We start from the raw sequence: 24,467 nt of genomic DNA on the forward strand, positions 1-24,467 counted from the left end.
AGCCTGCAAGAGTTTCCTCATCAGAATTCGGCTGGCAACCTAATCTCAGACTTTCAGCCTCCAGAACTGTAAGAAACAAATGCCTGTTGCTTATAAGCCCCCCTGTTTACAGTATTTTTTAATTATAGCATCCCAACCTAAGCCAAGCATTAGTTCTAGAGATCCACAGATACAGATTGGAGAGTGAGGTTGGAGAGTTCCAGGAGGAATATTTCAGGATTAAAAATAAAAGAAGATGTAGATCTCCTAACAGTTTGGGCTCTGGAAAATTTTAGAGAATAGTTTTTTTTTAAACAAAGATGTTGGAACATACTTCAAGTCTTAGGAGAGGACTGAGGAAAACTAAGCAATGAAATAATAAGGTCATTATCTACCACCTGATTCAGCAATGAATTGTCACAGAAATGAAACTACTTAACCATAACTTATCATAAACTGAGAGAAAGGAGGAAGACAGAGAAAGTAGGAATATAAGACCATTAAATTTTCACATCACAAGTGAAAGTCAGTAGTTTATGGCTAAAATTGATCACTTGAAAAATAGCAATATCATATATTATTTGGAAATGTGAATGGCAGTACAAGAAAGCAGGAGCAAAATATTTAAAGGAGTTACTTCATAGTAGCAGAATGCAGGATAAATTTGGGAATGATCAAGAACATGGGTTTGCTGATAACTTGTCTTTTTACCACTATTTGATATGTCTGACTTTGATAAAGATGAAATTTTTTTTAAATAAATGAGAGAAAGAGTAAGTCTCAGAATACTAAAAGGTTGAGGCATTTTTTTCATTTGTCACCTATTATACAATATTCAGATACTGACTTTCTGATAACACCATTTTGCTTGTATGATTTCAGCCCTGTGTTCATAAATGAACTAATATATCATATATTTGAGTGGAAACCTTTTCCCAGATTTTGAAAGGTACTAAGGTTTCTCCTAAAGCAAAATGCAACTTTCCAACTTGTAAAATTTCCATTAGTAAAGAAACAACTATCAATTGATACATCAAAACATAACTTCATTAAAAAGTTTTAACGATCAAGATTTCTAGTTTTTTGAAGCAATTTTAAATGGCTGCTTCCATTTTTCATTTGGAAATATTATTCATTCCATCTGTTATACTAGTATGAATTCTATCTTCCTGTTAAAGGCACAAACTGATTTTGCTACGACTTACATGAAACCTGTGGTTTAGGTGGTTATTTATACCTCTTTCCCAAAGAGATTTAGTTTTTTTAAAAAAATCATTAAATGTATGGTAAGAGTTAGAGAGGTTTGGCCTATAATGGAATACAACCAAGAATTTCCGGAAACAAATATTTCATTTAAACACTTTCGGCTACTTTTCTTTGTTAGTGAAGTCTAAGTCTTCCCATTAATAACGTTAAAAACTAGCACTTGGAGTAGAATATCTTACATTTCTTCTTTTCTCTATTTACTTGCTATGCTCTCTTTTCAACAAATCGATAATTTCATAGCTTCCTATAGTTCTCAATATTTTTCATCTTGCTTTTTGCCCTAAGGTTTCTCTAAGATTCCCTGTCGCTAACTCAGATCTATTCTTTTTCTTGTCACTTCAGAAAAGAAGGATTCAAGAGGAGTTTGAACTATGCCAGACACTCAAAGCCATTGAAAAATAACTTAGCAGACCACATGCCCATGACTTCAAGGCAAGCTTAACTCTTAAATATTAAAAAAAAAAATGTAAAGCAAGACAACAATTGATTAAAAAACAGTCTAAATAATGATGTATAAAAAGAAACACAATTACGGACATAGAAAACAAACTTACAGTTACTAAGGGGTAAGAAGGAGGAGGGATAAATTGGAAGATCAAGATTGACATACACACTTAATTAGATATAAAATAGATAACTAATAAGGACCTACTGTATAGTACAAGGACCTCTACTCAATGCTCTGTAATAGAAAATGGTCTAAAAAAGAGTGGATATATGTATAACTGATTCACTTTGCTGTATACCTAAAACTGACATAACATTATAAATCAATTGTACTCCAATAAAATTTTAAAAAGTAAATTGAAAATAAAATTTAAAGTCTACATTTTATCTTTAGAAGAAAAATGCCCATAATAACACTTTTTGTGCTGAACACCCAGCATCCATTTTCAGGAAATACTCTGCAGTCAGTATACAGGTAAAACAGCCTCATACAGAATCCTGAAATTTCTATACAATAAAAGCTAATGCTTAAAATAATCCCTAAAAATTAAAGATCCAAAATAATTAAAATCAAAATCCAATTTTAATATTATTAAAGAATAGAAATTGGATTAAAACCTTTTGGGAAGGATTTTATTTCATCCAAAGGCAATTTCTTCTGGGACCTTAGTTATTAGCATGAAATCATATTTAAGTCTGTCTAAACAATTCAGTTAATATCCCTTGCTCTTTGTCAATGTTAATATTTACTAAACAGCACCACTATTCAGCCAGCAAATCAAGCCAGAAGCTTGGCAATGAGATTAACTTCTTTCCGCTTCCAATAGACCTTGAGCTCTGGTTGAATGTTCTTCTGAAATACCCATTAAGAACAGCTGTTAACTTTTCAGTACTCTGCCATAGAACAAGCGGCCTCACTACACTTCTATCTTGTTTATCCAGCTAGAAAATCTCTCTTAATTTGTCCTTTGGGCAAACTTAATCCCTATTTAATCCCTTACTTAACCCATATATTTGAAGACCCACCACGCCTGATTCTATTCCTCCATTGCATGTTTTGATGACTGTCTCAACCTGCCTTCTCTTCTCTTTTCTCATGACAGCTGCACTAGAACCACAATCTCTTGCTTATCTCCTTTCCTGTAAGCTGCATCTGCTTCCTCCAACGTTGTCCTCTCTTTCTCTACCTGCCCATCTCCTAGTCAGCCTTCAGATCTCAGTTTACATGTCATTTCCTCAGTGAAGGCTTTTGTGATGCCTAACATAAATTCATTAAATATTATAGCTATCTTGTTCATATATTTAGGCTCTGGGTTCACCTTCATTTGCATCTGCATTATAGGAGCTGCCAATGGTTTTAGAAAAATGATTTTATTTTTTAATATTAATTTATTTATTTTAATTGGAGGTTAATTACTTAGGAGGGTAGGATGATTTGGGAGAACAACCGATTTTAAAATGACAAAATGCTACCCATTGTTTATGAAAATTGAGGAAAATCCAATTATCAATTTTTATGTACATTTTGTGAAAGCTTCTAGAACACTAATGTAAGGTCTAAAGTTTACTGTGATCTCAATCTTTTGTCATATTGACCAGTTATTGACAAGAGTTAGAATCCCAGGACTTCTGACTGAAAATACAGAACTCTTTGCTCCATACTTACCCTGCTTATGTGCCATAATCTTAAAAAGTCAAGGTGTTAATTTCTTTATGATTACAGGCTCTATCCAGCTATTCCTATTTTAAAATACAAAAATCTGATGAAGATTATGCCATTTGCAGCAACATGAATGGACCTAGAGATTGTCGCATTGAGTGAAGTAGGTCAGACAGAGAAGGAAAAGTATTTATGACATCCCTTATATGCAGAATCTAAAAAGAAATTATACAAATGAACTTATTTACAAAACAGACTCACAGACTTAGTGAATGAGAAATTATAGTTGCCAGGGGGAAAGGATCAGGGGAAGGGATAGATAGGGAGTCTGGGCTAAATGTGTACACACTGCTATATTTAAAATGGATAACCAACAAGGACCTACTGTATAGCACAAGGAACTCTGCTCAATGTTATGTGGCAGCCTGGGTGGGAGAGGAGTTTGGAGAATACACACACACACACACACACACACACACACCCACACACACACACACACACATATAGTTGAGTCCCTTTGCTGTCAATCTGAAACTACCACAACATTGTTAATCAGCTATGCTCCAACATAATATAAAAAGTTAAAAAAATACAATTTTAAAAATCTTATGAAGATTACATACTAAAATACATTCACATGGGAAGAGGGAAAGAGGAGTGGCAGGATAAGGATATGGGATTAAGATATACAAACTACTATGTATAAAACAGATAAGCAACAAAGATATATTGTACAGCACAGGGAACTACAGCCTTAATTTTGTAATAACTCTAAAGATGGTACAATCTACAAAATACTGAATCACTATGCTATACACCTAAAGCTAACATTATCAAATATATTTCAATATTTGACCCACATTTTTGTGTGAATTAATTTATCACATTATTTTCCCTTAAGTCAGAGGAACTCTCAGCTGATAGGAAGATTTATGACCAGCAATGGATGGCTAAAAAGAAGAAAAAAGGCTCTCACAAAATAAAAGTAAGGGACACATTAAGGTAACTTTGCATCCTTATCACTTTTGACCACACCTCCATACAAGAAAGCCATGTAAAATCCTAAAAGATGATGCTGTTAAAGTGCTGCACTCAATATGCCAACAAATTTGGAAAACTCAGCAGTGGCCACAGAACTGGAAGAGGCCAGTTTTCATTTCAATCCCAAAGAAACGCAATGCCAAAGAATGTTCAAACTACCATACAGTTGCACTCATTTCACATGCTAGCAAGGTAATGCTCAAAATCCTTCAAACTAGGCTTCAGCAGTGCGTGAACTGAGAACTTCCAGATGCCTAAGCTGAATTTAGAAAAGGCAGAGGAACCAGAAATCAAATTGCCTACATCCATTGGATCATATAAAAAGCAACGGAATTCCAAAAAATTATCTACTTCTGCTTCATTGACCATGGTAAAGTCTTCGTGTGGATCACAACTGGAAAATTCTTAAAGAGATGAGGATACCAGACCACCTTACCTGTCTCCTGTGAAACCTATATGCAGACAAGAAGCTACAGTTAGAACTGCTCATGGAACAATGGACTAGTTCAAAATTGGGAAAAGAGTACGTCAAGGCTGTATATTGTCACCCTGCTTTTTAAAATTATGTGCAGAGCACATAATGCAAAATCCCAAGCTGGATAAATCACAAGCTGGAATCAAGATTGCCAGGAGAAATATTAACAACCTCAGATATACATAGGATACCACTCTAAAGGCAGGAAATGAAGAGGAAATAAAGAACCTCTTGATGAGGGTAAAAGAGGAAAGTGAAAAAGCTGGCTTAAAACAACATTCAAAAACACTAAGATCATGGCATCCAATCCCATCACTTCATGGCACATGGATGGGGAAAAGTGTGAATAGTCACAGATTTTATTTTCTTGGGTTCCAAAATCACTGTGGACAGTGACAGCAGACAGGCAATTAAAAGATGTTTGCTCCTTGGAAGGAAAACTATGACAAACCTAGACAGCATATTAAAAAGCAGAGACATCATTTTGCCAACAAAGGTTCATACAGTCAACACTATGCTTTTTCCAGTAGTCATGTATGAATGTGAGAGTTGGACTATAAAGAAAGCTGAGCACCAAAGAATAAGTGCTTTTGAACTGTGGTGTTGTAGAAGACTCTTGAGGGTCCCTTGGACAGCCAGGAGATCAAAGCAGTCAATACTAAAGGAAATCAACCCTGAATATTCATTAGAAGGACTGGTGCTGAAGCTCCAGTATTTTAGTTACTGATGTGAAGAGTCAATTCATTGGAAAACACCCTGATGCTGGGAAAGACTGAGGGTATGAGAAGGGGGCAAGAGATAATGAGATGGTCAGAAGGCATCACTGACTCCATGGACATGAGTTTGGGCAAACTCTGGGAGATACTGAGGGACAGGGAAGCCTGGTGTGCTGCAGTTAATGGGGTCACCAAGAGTCAGACACAACTTAGCGACTAAACAACAACAATAACAATATAAGAAAGCTTATTTCTAACCAATTATGCTGTGTTCTAAAATGTAACTCTTTTTTTTTTTACAGTGTTTAACTGCCAGCGATAAAAAATAAATCAATATTTTAATCTGTCTGTACCTGACAATTACAGCATTTTACATTTGGATCAGTTCAGTTCAGTCGCTCGGTCGGGTCTGACTCTTCACAACCCCATGAATTGCAGCACTCCAGGCCTCCCTGTCCATCACCAACTCCCAGAGTTCACCCAAACTCATGTGCATCGAGTCAGTGACGCCATTCAGCGATCTCATCCTCTGTCATCCCCCTCTCCCCCTGCCCCCAATCCCTCCCAGCATCAGAGTCTTTTCCAGTGAGTCAACTCTTCGCATGAGGTGGCCAAAGTATTGGATTTTCAGTCTCAGCATCAGTTCTTTCAATGAACACCCAGGACTGATCTCCTTTAGGATGGACTGGTTGGATCTCCTTGCAGTCTAAGGGACTCTCAAGAGCCTTCTCCAACATCATAGTTCAAAAGCACCAATTCTTTGGTGCTCAGCTTTCTTCACAGTCCAACTCTCACATCCATACATGACTACTGGAAAAACCATAGCCTTGACTAGATGGACCTTTGTGAACAAAGTTGTCTCTGCTTTTTAATATGCTCTCTAGGTTGGTCATAATTTTCCTTCCAAGGAATAAGTATCTTTCAATTTCATGGCTGCGATCACCATCTGCAGTGATTTTGGAGCCCCCCAAAATAAAATCTGACTGTTTGCACTGCTTCTCCATCTATTTCCCATGAAGTGATGGGACCAGATGCCATGATCTTAGTTTTCTGAATGTTGAGTTTTAAGCCAACTTTTTCACTCTCCTCTTTCACTTTCATCAAGAGGCTCTTTAGTTCCCTTCACCTTCTGCCATAAGGGTGGTGTCATCTGCATATCTGAGGTTATTTATATTTCTCCTGGAAATCTTGATTCTAGCTTGTGCTTCTCCCAGCCTAGCGTTTCTCATGATGTATATTTGGATAGCATTACACAATTTAAAATATTCACTTAAATACATTATTGAATTTGATTCTTGAAACAAATACATGGCTTGCTTATTTATAGATGAGAATCTAACTCTCAGTGGGCTTAATGGATAAGTAGGGACAGAGTTTCATTCTTTAGACTAAAATCTTCCTCTTTTCCAAACCCTACAAACTTGCTCATAAAGCATCATTCTCAATAGATACTTACATTTCATTACACCTTGAATTTCATAAACAGGCTTGAGAATAACAGCTCCATAAAAGCCTCTAGGGAATGGATTTGTTGAGTCCCACTTAGCTGAAAAACCTGTAAGTATCACAGTTCGTGTTCTGTTCTTGGGGATCTTCCATTGGATAATTTCCTTTAGGGTATAAATATGTTCATCTTCACACTCATAGAACTCTCCTTCTTGTGACAAAGGCAAAGCAAATGAGTGATTTTGATGATTCCTTAGCACACTACAGTCTACCATTATTTCTCCATTGATCTCTTCCACTGAGTTGAGCATGATTCGCTCACCTTGCTTTATGATGAGATTCTCTAGTTTTATATCCTTCTGATGATAGAAGCAAGGATGATTCAGTCTACTTGGTCTAATATGGTTGGCTTTTGTAATCTCTTCCATAGTGAGGTATGGAGTTGTATCAGCCACAATCTTAAAAAGACCTGAGAACAGAATGCTGTGAATTAAAAAGAGTTCTTAACAATGAAAGTTCTCATAAGTAAATCACAGTGAGAGAGTTATAAAGCAAGTAAAACATAGCTTTTAAAAGTAATGTACCTTTTTTGAAAGATCAGAGATATTTGTTTTAACCCTGAATTCTTCTAGGGTATATCTTAATGTATTATCTGTAGGCTGAAATGTCAGATCCAGACAGGTCACATAGATGGAAATAAGGGGAAAATATCTTGAAATAGGAAAGGTCCACTTCTTGGAAATTAAATCTGCATGAAATACTGGCTCTTTCCTAACTACATGTGTGATCTTAAGCAAGGTACTTAATCTCTCAAGATCACATTTTTAATTTTTAAAATGAAAGGACTAGATTAGATGAGTATTTCCATATATATTCTCTGGAAACACCAAAATTAAAAGATATTTCAGTAGGAAACTGTTTCATGGTCAAGTTAACAATTACAAAGCTATTACCTGGAACTTGACCATGCTGATGACTGTAACACATTATGAATGAACTTAATAACACTAAATTGTACACTTTAAAGTGGTAAATTTGATGCTATGCGTATTTTACCATAACAAAAAATATCTCCCTTTTTCCAAGTAATTTGAAATTTCTCAGAAACTTTAGATGCACTATGATTCATACGAGAGGAATATAACATGCAGAATTTCCTTAATTTCTTTCATCATAAAACTCTTAGGGAAAAATTCATTAATAAATCATAAAACTGTATATCATATATGTTAGTTACCTACACAACCCTCACTGGGAAATGCCAGGTTAAGAAGTTGTTCTGGATTGAAATCTCTTGATTATATATCATTCATTCTTTCTATTACTTCTCTAATTTTGTCAGAGCTTCACTATTTCAAGTCTTTTCTTCCAATACTATTGGGACAGTCAAGTAACACAGCTTTTTATGTTTGCATGTTTAAATTTAATTCTTCTCTTTCAATTATTTTGCATTTATTTCATAGGCACATCTATTTTGTAACACTACCAGAATTTTATTTATTGAATAAATTTCATTAAATTCCAAAGAAAGTAAGGACGAAGGAAAAATTAGGTAACTGTTTGCTTAACTCCAAAGTAAATTAAGAAAATATTACATAATAGCATCCACTTAGAAAGCAGCATCTAAAGAACCCTAGAAGAATGATATAGCTTAGAAAAGTTATTTAGTCACTTAGTCAAAAATACAGTCCAATTAAAGTTATCTTTATATCAAATCATTATTAACCAGATTAAAATGTCTTTTACATGTATTTTGGGTTAGGGTACAAAGATTTATGTTGCTATTTTACTCAAACAAAAAAAAATACAGGATTTTGATTGTTTTTAAATATAAATGTTCTGAAGAAGTATGTGATGCAATCCTGACTAAGACTGAGGAAGACAGCATGTACAATCTGTCCTAAAAACTTTTATAGATCAGATAGTGTTCATCCTCTGCATGGTGTGCTTGAAGACAATAAGGGAAAATAACATTTACTTTGAAGAAGCTTCTTATTTTGTTATGTCTTGTATCTGGAAAAATCCAATAAAACAGTACTCTTGAATTCCCCACAGTAACTGAATTTGTGTGTGTGGGTGTGTGTGTGTGTGTGCACCCGTGTGCAAGTGTATGTGCATGTTTAGTCTCATTTGTCTCCATGGAAAGATTTATTTCTAAGCGTCCACAGGCATTATAAGGGTATAAAAAATTTAGCAGTTTTTCTGAAATAAGTTTAAATAATAGCTACCCAGAATCTCATAAGCGTAGAGAAATATAGTTTTATTTCTATCCTAGCTATATTGATGACATAAGTCACAGAAGAATTAATTCAGCATCTTCTTTCCTGGGGAATTGGGTTCACCTAAGGTAATAACAGACCCAAAATGTTATGAAGTAGAAAAGCCTGAAACCCTAAGGGCCGCTATTATTTCAAGTTAATCACACATTTCAGAGCTGTCTTGTTGGATGTCTCTATTGCAAGAAAAATCTATCTAAGAAATCTGTGTGTTTTCCCTTAGAAGATGATTAAGGACACAGTTTAGCATACTAAGTGGCAGAGTATAGTAAAACTATTTTATTAACTTGTTTCTTTATATATTATTGCAGCCAGTCCAAGAGTCTCTCCTTATAAACAGCCATTCAATACCATATAAACTAGTTTCAAGTATATAGAAATATATATCTATACACATACATGTGAAAGTGAAAGTCACTCAGTTGTGCCCGACTCTTTGTGACCCCATGGACTATACAGGCTATGAAATTCTCCAGCCCAGAATACTGGAGTGGGTAGCCTTTCTCTTCTCCAGGCCATCGTCCCAACCCAGAGATTGAACCCAGGTCTCCCACATTGCAGGCCGATATTTACCAGCTGAACCACAAAGGAAGCCCAAGAATACTGAAGTGGGTAGCCTATCCCTTCTCCAGTGGATCTTCCCAGCCCAGAAACTGAATCAGGGTCCTCCTGCATTTCAAGCAGATTCTTTACCAACTGAGTTATGAGGGAAGCCCTACACATACATATATATATATATATATATGAATTATATAATACTGGAGCTACAATTTCATAATAAACTAAAGCAATATAGTTTTATAGTGCAGAAAATATAATCTATTATTTTTTCAAAACAAAACATATTTCAGGAGCTGCGTGATAATTAGAGTGATAATAAAAAAAAAAGCCAATATATAATCTTAACAATTTAGGTTAAAAAGCAGAAAGAAAATAGACTTCTATTCCAAATTTGATTGTCACCTATTAAAATGGATGGGCTTCCCAGGTGGTACTACTGTAAAGAACTCACTTGCCAACGCAGGAGACGCAAGAGACATGAGTTCGATTCCTGGTTGGAAAGATCCTTCAGAGAAGGGGAAGGCAATCCACTCCAGTGTTCTTGCCTGGTGAGTTCCCATGGTCAGAGGAGCCTGGTGGGCTACAGTCTATAGGGTTGCAAAGAGTTGTACACTACTGAAGCAACTTAGCACACAAGCAAAAAGGATACTACTCTTGTTTTTACTTAGGAGAAATTGCTCATATGGAGTGTGTCTCTTGAGAAACAAAAATTATAAGGAAATGTAATCAGCTAGCTGTTGAAAATTAGTCAATAAGTAAATTTAGTCTTTGAGATCTTAATCCTGAATCTTAGGCTTTGGGGAAGTTTATATTTTTATCTAATTCTTAATGATCTGCAATCATTATTATTAATAGTAGCAACTGAAATTTGCTTAAAAAGTAACAAATTTGAACAATTTTTTATATGCATCATTTACAATCTTTTAAGAAGAGTAAAATAAATACTACCAAGGAATATAAAAAGTCATGATTTTCTCAGTCATGGCTATAGAATCTCAACTCAGACCTTTGAATCCAAATGTCATAATCTTACCTAAACATCAGGCTACCTCCCTTTTGCACAAATGACTTACAAGGACACTGTCTATGAAAACATATTTATTCCAGTTCACAAAAAAATGTATGTGATCTTACAAAGTCCTCGCTTTCCACTGATCAGCCTTTCTAGACCCTCCAATATAAAAAGAGCTAAAATTCCTGGTTCACTGTGCAGAATTTATACTCATCAGACTTTTTCCTACTTTTTCCTTTACCTCATCAATTCTCATACAAATAGGGAGAAATTTTTTAAAACACAAAATTTCCAACTGTATATTACAATACTATTTATATTCTAACTATATATTCACAGAAGACCACTGTGAAGAGTTCACAATCTTTTTTCCTCCTCTAATCTCTAGCTCAGATAAGCTGATGACACCACTCTTATGGCAGAAAGTAAAGAACTAAAGAGCCTGTTGATGAAAGTGAAAGAGGAGAGCGAAAAAGTTGGCTTAGAGCTCAACATTCAGAAAAACAGAATCATGGCATCTGACCCCATCACTTCATAGCAAATAGATAGGCAAACAGTGGAAATAGTGACAGAATTTATTTTGGGGGCCTCCAAAAGCACTGCAAATGGTGACTGCAGCCATGAAATTACAAGACCCTTGCTCCTTGGAAGAAAGGCTATGACCACCCTAGACATCATCTGAAGAAGCAGAGACATTACTTTGCCAGCAAAGGTCTATCTAGTCAAAGGTATGGTTTTTCCAGTAGTCATGTACAGATGTGAGAGTTGGACTATAAAGAAAGCTGAGCACTGAAGAATTGATGCTTTTGAACTGTGGTGTTAGAGAAGACTCCTGAAAGCCCCTTGGACAGCAAGGAGATCCAACCAGTCCATCCTAAAGGAAATCAGTCCTGAATATTCATTGGCAAGACTGATGTTGAAGCTGAAACTCCAATACTTTGGCCACCTGATGCGAAGACCTGACTCATTTGAAAAGACCCTGATACTGGGAAAGATTGAAGGCAGGAGGAGAAGGGGCAATAGAGGATGAGACGGTTGGATGGCATCACCGACTCAATGGACATGAGCTTGAGTGAGCTCCAGGAGTTGGTGATGGACAGGGAGGCCTGGCATGCTGCAGTCCATGGGGTTGCAAACAGTCAGACACGACTAAGGGACTGAACTGAAATGAACTAAACTGAATCTCTAGCTTGCTTTCACAGTTCCAACCAAACATATCCCTCCAACTCTGAGAAAAGGAATTCTAGAGTGAACTTTATGAGCTAATTCTCATTTTCCTCTCATACCTTCAAAATTAGGATATTAATAGATTAGCATCTTAGAATGTACTGGAAATTTAGAATTCAATTTTCTGAATAACAATATGAGGTAGCTAGAAATAAAAAACAAACACTTCACAAATAAGCAAGGAAAGTCTGAAGAGATACCATAAATTCTCTATCATCTCACAGCACATAAAACACGTAGTAGGATTTTGTGCCTCTAAAGCTCAAGGGCTTAATCACAAGGTTACACGTTTAAAACTTTCATTATTATTTGGAGCCATAAATTGTTTGTCTAGATTTTCAGCCTCCTTTTGGGTGCAGAAATTCTTAGAACTTCTTCAAAGAAGCAAGATGAGAAAGTGAACTTCGCTGATATTTAAGACATTGATTGGCACTAGTCTCACCTCTTATCAGGCAGCCACATGCCTGTAGGTGTAGGCATGTGAGATTCCAAGGAATGGCACAAGCTGAAGGGGTTGACAGCATTGCCTATTAGATCATGTACTCTGAGTGTGCTGCAGATCACCTGGCCATACGTTAAGTGGGTTTCCAGAACGTATTATCACATTTTTAAATAAAATAAATCTTACAAAATGGATAAATGACTTCACACACTTCTTGCCAAAACACTGTGTATTGAAAATAAAACTAATACAACACAAACAAGGAGCAAAAAAATGACAAAGCTAACATTTCTACTCTCACTCAAGTTTTTCCTTAGCCATATTATGAAATAAAACAATGACACTCTAGTCTGATAAAATATGAAAGGTGGCTAAAACTTCTCTAACACTTCAAAGTTGTCAAAATGTAGGTTTATATCCATTATCATCATAGAGAAATTAGCCTTTGAGATATAGGTTAATAAGACATAAAATATACATGCCAGCATATAATTTTAAACAAATACATATATATTTGAGATACTGCTCAAAAATTTCCAATGGACTGATCTATGTGAAGAAGAACATTTAGAGACAAATCAAATGTGTTTGTTGTACAAAGACATGATGTATATTTTGTCTTGTGTCTTGTCTCTCTGCCAGTAAAGCAAACTGTATTTCACTTATTTTTGTGAGGGTATGCCTCTGCCTCTTAAAATAGCACTTTGTCCTGCAATCAAATTCTTAAGAATCCCTGTTATTTTATACTTTCATATGTGAGTTTTTTATTCTGCATTTTCCTATTATTTTGTTATATTCCCAAGGTAATTCTTAAGTCAGGATATCCTACAAAAACTATCTTCTTCAATACGACACCAAATCTGGTATTTTGACTGGAAATTTTAGTTCAATTATCTCTACTTAATTTCAGATTTAATGAGATGCATGAAATAACCTATCAAAGCAAAGAAACCCCACAAAATTCTTGGGCAAAGTAATGAAATGTAATAATAATAACATCCAAGCTGTAAAAAACTTTTTCAGATTTCTCAGAGTCAATTATAGGATTACTGAAAACCATCAACTGATAAGTGATTCTAACAATCTTGATAGAAGTCTTTAAGAGTAGCAAACAAGGAAGGCAAGGAAAGTCAAAGTTCGTAAGAAAATTTTGCATAGGAATTTAATGGGGGTATATAGGAGGGGAGACGATATATCTAAGATGGTGACCAAGTCTGTTAAATGTTAAATACTAAGTGAGGATGTAGAATTCCTATGTTTGAATGTCTTCACATGTATAATGAAATCAGAGTCATCTATAATAGCTATTAATGGTTTTTAGTAGTTCTTTTACTTGGGGGTAAAAAATAATAAATCATAAAATCTTTTGATTCATTTTTACCTCAATGGTTCAAACACTGCATGAAAAAAAACTCTTATTTTCCCACTAAGTCCTTAAAAGTTTTGACTATGCATATCTAACACATTTGAGATATTTAGCAAATAATTCATGTAAATCATGTTAGATTTTAAAATCAAATGATATAATTTTATATCTATGCCTAAAACTCTGTTATAATCATGACTTTATTAATAAAAGTACCATATATCCTTGTTCATGTTAAAACTTTCCCTCTACTAAGCAGTGAGAATGTGTAATAGACCTAGGATGAAGTGAGAAGATGTGAAAATTTTTCTTTCATCAATCTTGACAAAAGCACAGTTCTCTGGACTCTTGCAGTTCTGCAGAGCACTACCCCTTTTATTATAAGAATACATACACATAAAGGCATCAGGACTGGAAAGAACCCCCATAGACAATTAGTCCCCTCAAATCTCTCATAAGGCTTTATTAGGAGGATTGTCGAAATATTACAGATTTACTATTTCTGGCCCTTAGTGATTTCAGGCACTAGAATTTTCAGGGCCAGCAACATACTACTATTCCAACAGTAAAGTAAAGTAGTCAGAGTAGGAATTCTTGATTCAAACAGAGTTTAATTTTGACCTCAATCCTTTCCCTACTGTGTAAAGTTGAGAACTTAGATTCTCAGGGTTATAATTTCCTTTTCTGTAAAATGGAGAATATTGTATCATCCTCCTCATAAAGTCATTCTGATGATTAAATGAGTCAATACATGTAACACACTTAGATAGCACTTAATACATAGCAAGCACCAAAAAAGGAAAATACAAAAAAATAATAGCTGTTCTTTCACCTCATTTTCTTTCACTCTGGAATTCTAAGCCATTGTAGGATGGTTATAACATCAGAGAGACTAACACTTATAGGGCCAAAGAGTACACACTAGATATTTCAGTTTGGATCAAATTAGATGAGACAAAATATGTAGAATCCACAATTCAGTAGTAAGTGACACAGGCTGAGCAAAACTAATTCCCAGCAATCATTATAGATTATGCCAGAGTATTTGTTTATGGAAAAGAGCCTCAGGTGACTTCTTTACCTGGACTGCCTTTGGGGAAATATTTCCAGGTGTCTTTGAGGAGCCTGTCTGACTCTGTGCTTTGATAAATTTGCTTAGAATTTAACCATCATAATATTATGCTCATAATAAGCTGATTATAGGGAGATGTAAGCATATTTTAAATGCAAATATTGTGCTGGTTGTAGCTATTCACAGGGTATACATTATACACAGTTGCTGAAGTGCCCTTGAACAAAAGAAGCAGCAAAATGCCAAGGCATTTTTGAAAACGTGTTTTATTCATGGCTCTGAAGGGTAGTTGAAGCCAACTGAGGGAGGAGTATATCCTCCCTCTATTTTAATGATCTTAATTTTGCTAATCGAAAGAGTTTGGGAGCCATGTGGTGCTGATTGCGTTGTTCAGTATTGATGTTGCTTGCAAATTAAATGTACCTAAGTAGCCACCTGTTTATGCTTATGATTATGTAAAGCCCCATATGTTTCCCTCTCTACACATGGGAGGTAAATATTGAAAAAATTATTCTGGTGTGAAGGGTGAAAACAGCAGCAATTCTTCTATAACTGTCAGCATATGCTATGATGTTTCCTTTAATGTTGTGTTTTTTCTGACATATTTACTGATTTTTACCATGCAGTGTTCAAAAAAATCTGTTATCCATGGTTATGCAAAACAATTAAAAAATCAGTTTACATTAAATTCAAATTAGGAAGAGATATAGTTTTCCAATGTAACCATAAGTTCTAAATGGATTTCAGAGCTTATGATTTAAATAGATTTTGATTTGCACAATAAAGAAAACCAAACTCTTTTTCTAAATTCACCAGCATGTATAAAGGAATATTTTCTTCCTAAGAACATCCTTTTGATCCCATATTAGTAGGCAACCAAAAACTAACTCAAATAATGTAAATTTGAAAATCCCACCTGAAATCAGCAATGGCTCTTCAGTTGGGAATCCCACCATAATTCCCACTGAATTGGCTCTGAAAAATTTTCCTGAACCTCATACAAAAGATCTGACCTGGTACCTGGTCAGCAAGAGCTCATGAACAGTTTTTGAGATGAACCTCGTTAGAGAACTGGGAGATCTGGCAAGGTTTAACACCTTTGGAACTAGTTCAGACTATTCAGAGTTTGGCCCTGACAATAATTAGCAGAAGAGATCAGAGAGACTAGATTTGCTGTTGATGATCACTTTAGACACTGCAGATAAACAAGCTGGAGTTCCATATGTTTTATATCTGATTGAGAGGGATTTAAATGTCGATTGTCTAGCAGCCTAGACATGACCGTCTCTAACTTCCCAATAAAGTAATGCAAAAAAGGCACAGAGTATGTTAGAAAAAAGATGAAAATTAACCTCATCATCAAAAACTAAGTGTGACAGACCCACTCATTTACTTCAAAAAAAGCAGTCAGATTGGGCCTCTTAGTTTCTGCTGCTGCTGCTAAGTCGCTTCAGCCATGTCCGACTCTTAGCGACCCCATGGACTGCAGCCTACCAGGCTCCTCTACCCATGGGATTTTCCAGGCAAGAGTACTGGAGGGGGTTGCCATTGCCTTCTCTGCTTATTAGTTTCTCAGTCAGTTCAGTTCAGTTGCTCAGTCTTGTCTGACTCTTTGTGACCCCATGAATCACAGTACGCCAGGCCTCCCTGTCCATCACCAACTCCCAGAGTTCACACAAACTCATGTCCATTGAGTCGGTGATGCCATCCAGCCATCTCATCCTCTGTTGTCCCCTTCTTCTCCTGTCGCCAATCCCTCCGAACATCAGAGTCTTTTCCAATGAGTCAACTCTTCGCATGAGGTGGCCAAAGTACTGGAGTTTCAGCTTTAGCATCATTCCTTCCAAAGAAATTCCAGGGCTGATCTCCTTCAGAATGGACTGGTTGGATCTCCTTGCAGTCCAAGGGACTCTCAAGAGTCTTCTCCAACACCACAGTTCAAAAGCATCAATTCTTCAGCATAGTGGTATGTAATTGGCAGAAGTTTTATTGAATGTGATTTTGCAATATGCATCAAAACATTAAAAACATTTTTTATTTTTGAAGTCATAATTTTATGTATATGAAATCATAATAATCACAAGTGCAGACAAAACTTTAGCTAGAAGACTGTTCTAATGAAATTGCATAAATGCTCATGTTTGGAATGGATTTATTATGGTATAGCCACATGATGGACCATTATATAGAAAATAAAAATCATGTCTTGAAGAATATTTAATGACTTTGGCAAGTCCTCGTAAATATGTTTATTTTTCATATGAAAACATGTGCCTATATGTGTGTAGGTGTACAATGCACTTGAAAACAATGGAAGGGAATGCACTAAATATTAATGCTAAATAGCTCTAGTGATGAGACTATAGCTCCCTGAAGTTTCTTCCATTTTCTACGTTTACTTCTTTGCATTTACTCCCATTTTCTAATTTTCTACAAGATATATGTGGCACCTGCAAAGTTAGAAGAAATCAATACATTTTATAACTTTAAAAAGTTGTATTCCTTATGGTTGGATGGCATCACCAACACAACAGTCATGGGTTTGGGTGGACTCTGGGAGTTGGTAATGGACAGGGAGGCCTCAGTTCAGTTAGTTCAGTCAGTTCAGTCGCTCAGTCATGTCCAACTCTTTGTGACCCCATGAATCACAGCACGCCAGGCCTCCCTGTCCATCACCAACTCCCGGAGTTCACTCAGACTCATGTCCTTCGAGTTGGTGATGCCATCCAGCCATCTCATCCTCTGTCATCCCCTTCTCCTCCTGCTCCCAATCCCTCCCAGCATCAGAGTCTTTTCCAATGAGTCAACTCTTTGCAGGAGGTGGCCAAAGTACTGGAGTTTCAGCTTTAGCATCATTCCTTCCAAAAATCCCAGGGCTGATCTCCTTCAGAATGGACTGGTTGGATCTCCTTGCAGTCCAAAGGACTCTCAAGAGTCTTCTCCAACACCACAGTTCAAAAGCACCAATTCTTTGGCGCTCAGCTTTCTTCACAGCCCAACTCTCACCTCCATATCTGACCACTGGAAAACCATAGCCTTGACTAGACAGACCTTTGTTGGCAAAGTAATGTCTCTGCTTTTGAATATGCTATCTAGGTTGGTCATAACTTTTCTTCCAAGGAGTAAGCGTCTTTTAATTTCATGGCCACAGTCACCATCTGCAGTGATTTTGGAGCCTCCCCAAAAATAAAGTCTGACACTGTTTCCACTGTTTCCCCATCTATTTCCCATGAAGTGATGGGACCAGATGCCATGATCTTTGTTTTCCGAATATCGAGCTTTAAGCCAACTTTTTCACTCTCCACTTTCACTTTCATCAAGAGGCTTTTTAGCTCCTCTTCACTTTCTGCCATAAGGGTGGTGTCATCTGCATATCTGAGGTTATTGATATTTCTCCCGGCAATCTTGATTCCAGCTTGTGCTTCTTCCAACCAAGCATTTCTCATGATGTACTCTGCATATAAGTTAAATAAGCAGGGTGACAATATACAGCCTTGACGTACTCCTTTTCCTATTTGAAACCAGTCTGTTGTTCCATGTCCAGTTCTAACTGTTGCCTCCTGACCTGCATACAGGTTTCTCAAGAGGCAATTCAGGTGGTCTGGTATTCCCATCTCTTGGAAGGCCTGGCATGCTGCAATTCATGGGGTCGCAGAGTCAGATACGACTGAGTGACTGAACTGAACTGAACTGAACTGATTCCTTATGTTCCTACAAATACTCCCATGAAATTTATAGCAGCTTTACTTATAGTTGTCAAAACTTAAAAGCAACTAAGATTTCTTCAGTAAGTGAATGGATATAGAAACTATGGTACAACCAGACAACGTAACATTATTCGGTGCTAAAGAGAAATGAGCTATAAAGACACAAAAAGACATAGAGGAATCTCAAATGCATACTACTAAGTGAAAGTAACCAATCTGAAAAGACTACATAGTCTATTATTTAAACTGTATGATATTTTGGAAAAGGCAAAAGTATGGATATAGTGTAGTGGTGAAGAATCTGCCTGCCAATGCAGGAGACACAAGAGATGCGGGTTCAATCTCTGGATCTGGAAGATCTCTTGGAGTAGGAAATGGCAACCCATTCCAGTATTCTTGCCTGGGAAATCCCATGGACAGAAGAGCCTGGCAGGTCACAGTTCATGAGGTCACAAAGAGTCAGACACAACTGAGTAGACACACACACACACACACACACATACACACATGCACACACCGTTCGTTTTTTTGACTTTCATCTGGGCTTCCCAGGTTGTGCAGTGTTAAAGAATCCACCTGCCAATGCAGGAGATGCAAAAGATGTGAGTTCAGTCCCTGGGTTGGGAAGATTGTCTGGAGTAGGAAATGGCAGCCCACTCCAGTATTCTTGCCTGGAAAACTCCATGGATAGACGATCCTGATGGGCCATAGTCCATGGGGTTGCAAAGAGTAGGACATGGCTGAGTGACTGAGCGCACAGCACACATGGAAACAGTAAAGAAACAATGGTTGCCAGAGGTCTGGGGGAAGAGATGAAGAGACCAGACACAGAGGATTGTTAGGGCAGTGAAAATACTCGAATATGATTACATGATGGTGAATACATATCATTTTTTTAAGGACACACAGCACCAAGAGTAAAGCACAATGTAAACCATGAACCTCAATGATTATGATGTGTCAAGCATGATGTGCCAGTTGTAACCAGTGTACCACTCTGGGAGGAGAGCGAGAGGGCTAGGTATATGCAGGGGCAGGGTGTATATGGGACATTTCTGTACTTCATGTCAAGTGTGTTATGAAATCCTAAAATTGCTCTAAAAAATAAAGTATTAAAAATCTTTTCTTCCAATGACAGAAACTCTAAATCTCTGATATATAACTAAATATAAATACAGCAATGTTCTTTAGCAACATCCACTTCAAGAAATGAAGGCCTGAGTAGACAATTTGGGTGGACAGTCTGGTTCCTCTCATGAGAGTCCATGCTGGTTCTTCTGAGGCAACACCATAAGGAGCTTTGAAGGAATTGTTCATGAAAAGGAAGGAGATGGTAAAGCAAAAAGTGATGACAGACTTTAAGAAGAGGTGTTTACAATATTAATATTATGAGAACTTACAGAATAGTGCCAGTTGCAAAAGAGTCTATTTTAAAATCATCTTTCTGACAGAACTGCAGTCTAATTCTAAGAGGTACACAGCTGGGCAAAGAGAACATTTTGAGCTAGAACTGCTGGTCTATTTGTCTTTCAGATAATATATATTTTAGTTATTCAAAGACCAAAGATGAGGAAAAGAAATCTGATCATGTACTACAGAGAAGAAAACACAGGCAAAAAAAAATGGAGCTAAAAATTATTGTAAAAGTCTGAATTTTTGTGCATTTAGACAACTTCACATTTACTTGTGTGGCATAAGAAGAATACCCCTTTCCTGACCAGTCTATGAAAATATTTCTTATAAGAGGAAGAGATGAATCTATTTTGCCTAAGTGAGCACAGAGGGGAATAGATGTCTTAAGAGAAGTTGACCCAGAAAACCTGGAAGAATGGCCCATGATTCCTGGAATAGAAAGTAGTCCAGAAATCAGGGAGCCCTACTTAGGGCTTTTCTGAATCACGTGTCATCATAACATCCAGATAGAAAAACAACAGCAAATTCTGGTGTATAGATTACTTCTTTTAATGTAAGTCATTTAAAAAATGAAGACAAACTGTTATTCATATATTATAAAGCTATTAAATATATTTTAAATATTTTCACATAATTTTCCTATTAGGTCCCTTTATAAACTGATATTATAGTGAAAAATTATAGCTATAATCATAAAATGGCTAAACATAAAAGATTTAGTCATTCTAATGGTACATGAAACATAATAATCACCACTGAATGTAGTGTTACGTTTTCTATCAATTAAGTATATATTTTCCCAAATAAAACAATGAGAAATTCATTTTGAAAAATGTCAGTGTATTACGTGTTTTAGTACCCATGCATAAAGGAGCAAGTTTCATAAATTTTAATCATTTAACCTTAATCAGTTTCTTGAAGAAATACTTTTATTATTCATCCAATTTTGTCACTGATTATTACTACTTTCCTATAATTTCCACATTTATAATTAAAATGATTTTGGAAAAAGTTTTACTGTTAAGTGATATAGATATGTTGGAAGATAATTCTCCATAGCATTTCACATGCCTCAGAAACTAGAGGTAAAAGATTTGTTTCCTGACCAGTATGGAAATAGTAGAGAGTATCTCCCTCCTGAGAGACATTCTAGGATCCTAAAATCTCCCTCCTCTTTCCCAAGATATTTTTTACATTCCAGGTAATAAAGGCAACATTTTCTTCAAGGGCAAAGAATGGCAGGTTAGTAAGCACCCATTACACTTTGGAGATTTCTTGAACTCAATATTTCTCCACTGTGCATTAGACATCCACCTGGCTCAGTCCCATCTTACCTGTGGGAGATGGGACTCAAGGGAAACCACTAAAGCATGATGCTCACACTGTCAGCTGTGCCATGAGAAATTAACTGCTGCATTCATATGGGCTTATTGTTTCATGACTGATCTAATTTACCAAGTGTGGCAAGTCAGCTTGGCAGCTACAAGGCTACTTAAAGATGGGTTCACCTCTTGACAAATGAAATCCATTTATCCACTTATCTGGTAGCAATTAATTTATGTAGGAAGCACTGCCTAAAGTTTGTCTTTAAAGCATGACTCAAGTCCATTAAACATATGAAAGAAATTTTATAGTTAATAAATTTCCAATATTCATTTAAAAATTCCTATTTTATGTTATTTAAGAGTAGCATTAATTTAGGAACATTACAAGGCTTACTGCATATAACAGAAAAATTAGAAAGAATGCCACATATCTGGGGGATTGGTAGATCCTTATAGTTTTTTGTTTGTTCAATTTTTGTTCTTTTTTGTGTTTTCTTAATTTTTTATTTTGTTTGCAGATCCTCATTATAACACTGATCGGTTGACAAAGACCACCTTACTCTTTTCTATGATTAAGAAAGAAGTGCTCCAGAGCACAGACTCTGGAATGGTTTGGATCTATACTGTAGCTCTCCAATACAGTACCACAGCTGGAGCACTGCATTGAGCATTTGAAATATGTGCTAAGTTGCTTCAGTCGTGTCTGACTCTGTGCGACCCCATGGACAGCAGCCCACCAGGCTTCTCCATCCACAGGATTCTCCAGGCAAGAATACTGGAGTGGGTTGCCATTTCCTTCTCCAATTGAAATATGGCCACTTGAAACTTCTATGGCCAGACTTGATATGTGCTGTAAGTAGAAAATACATGCTTGGTTTTAATGTTTTAAAAAAGCAAAAATAAACAAATGGGATCTAATTAAAATTAAAAGCTTCTGTACAACAAAGGAAAATATAAGCAAGGTGAAAAGACAGCCTTATGAATGGGAGAAAATAATAGCAAATGAAACAACTGACAAACAACTAATCTCAAAAATATACAAGCAACTTCTGCAGCTCAATTCCAGAAAAATAAACGACCCAATCAAAAAATGGGCCAAAGAACTAAATAGACATTTCTCCAAAGAAGACATACGGATGGCTAACAAACACATGAAAAGATGCTCAACATCACTCATTATTAGAGAAATGCAAATCAAAACCACAATGAGGTACCACTTCACACCAGTCAGAATGGCTGCGATCCAAAAATCTGCAAGCAATAAATGCTGGAGAGGGTGTGGAGAAAAGGGAATCCTCCTACACTGTTGGTGGGAATGCAAACTAGTACAGCCACTATGGAGAACAGTGTGGAGATTCCTTAAAAAATTGCAAATAGAACTACCTTATGACCCAGCAATCCCACTTCTGGGCATACACACCAAGGAAACCAGAATTGAAAGAGACACATGTACCCCAATGTTCATCGCAGCACTGTTTATAATAGCCAGGACATGGAAACAACCTCGATGTCCATCAGCAGATGAATGGATAAGAAAGCTGTGGTACATATACACAATGGAGTATTACTCAGCCGTTAAAAAGAATTCATTTGAATCAGTTCTGATGAGATGGATGAAACTGGAGCCAATTATACAGAGTGAAGTAAGCCAGAAAGAAAAACACCAATACAGTATACTAACACATATATATGGAATTTAGGAAGATGGCAATGACGACCCTGTATGCAAGACAGGAAAAAGGACACAGATGTGTATAACGGACTTTTGGACTCAGAGGGAGAGGGAGAGGGTGGGATGATTTGGGAGAATGGGAATTCTAACATGTATACTGTCATGTAAGAATTGAATCGCCAGTCCATGTCTGACGTAGGGTGCAGCTTGCTTGGGGCTGGTGCATGGGGATGACCCAGAGAGATGTTGTGGGGAGGGAGGTGGGAGGGGGGTTCATGTTTGGGAACGCATGTAAGAATTAAAGATGTTAAAATTTAAAAAAAATTTAAAATTAAAATAAATAAATTAAAAATAAATAAATAAATGTTTACTAAATTTCAAAAAAAAAACACATGCTTGACATGAAAATAATGTAGAATATTTCAATAAATTTATACTGATTAGATATTTTAAAAATAATATTTTAGATGAAAGTGTATTAGTCGCTCAGCCATGTCCAGCTCTTTGTGACCCCATAGACTGCAGCCTGCCAGGCTCTTCTGTCCATGGAATTCTCCAGGCAAGAATACTGGAGTGGATAGCCATTCCCTTCTCTGGGAGATCTTCCTGACCCAGGTATTGAACCCAAGCCTCCTACATTGCAGGCAGATTCTTTACCGTCTGAGCCACCAGGAATACACCAATATTTTAGACACATAGTTTTAAATAAAATATATTTATAAAATTAATTCACTTTTTTTTAATTTTTAAAAATACTTGTGTTTGGTAACCTCCAAGATAGGTCCCATTGATTCCTGCCCTACCTCCTGGTTGTCACATCTTTGTGCAGTCCCCACCCAGATCACCAGCATTCACCTGTGTGATCAAGAAATATAGCAGAAGTGATGGTATGTCACTTCTGAGATTAGGTTATAGAAGACTATGATTTCCATTTTGGGCTTGCTTAGATCACTTACTCAGGAGAAACCCAAGAGTAAAAGAAATGAAGCTGTCTCGGATAGCCACATAAATGTTTGATGAATAAACATGAATAAACATATTAAATGTCTATTGAACAGTGCTAGAGTAGGTTTAGGGGCTTCCCTGGTGGCTCAGCAGTAAAGAATCTTCCTGCAATGCAGGAGACTCCCTACAATGCAGAAGACACAGGTTCAACCCCTGGGTCAGGACGATCCCCTGGAGAAGGAAAAGGCAACCCACTCCAGTATTCTTGCCTGGGAAACCAGAGGAGCCTGGCGGGCTACAGTCCATGGGGTCACAAAAGTCAGTTACGACTTAGCAATAAACCACCACCACCAAGGTAGATTTAACATAACCACATACTTAACTATGTGATCTTGGGCAAGTTACTTGGCCTTTCTGTA

General features: G+C 36.6%; 1 protein-coding gene across 1 annotated transcript in view; it reads right to left on the reverse strand.

The window, feature by feature from the left end:
* The window catches only part of THEMIS (thymocyte selection associated), a 207,019-nt gene that overhangs the window by 139,343 nt on the left and 43,209 nt on the right, over nucleotides 1–24,467 (reverse strand). The window contains exon 3 of the mRNA XM_005684724.2: nucleotides 7,041–7,499. Coding sequence (XP_005684781.2) covers nucleotides 7,041–7,499 — 459 coding nt within the window. The remainder of the gene's footprint in view (nucleotides 1–7,040; nucleotides 7,500–24,467) is intronic.

This window comes from Capra hircus, chromosome 9 (assembly GCF_001704415.2).
Source record: "Capra hircus breed San Clemente chromosome 9, ASM170441v1, whole genome shotgun sequence".
In the NCBI taxonomy this organism is placed as follows: domain Eukaryota; kingdom Metazoa; phylum Chordata; class Mammalia; order Artiodactyla; family Bovidae; genus Capra; species Capra hircus.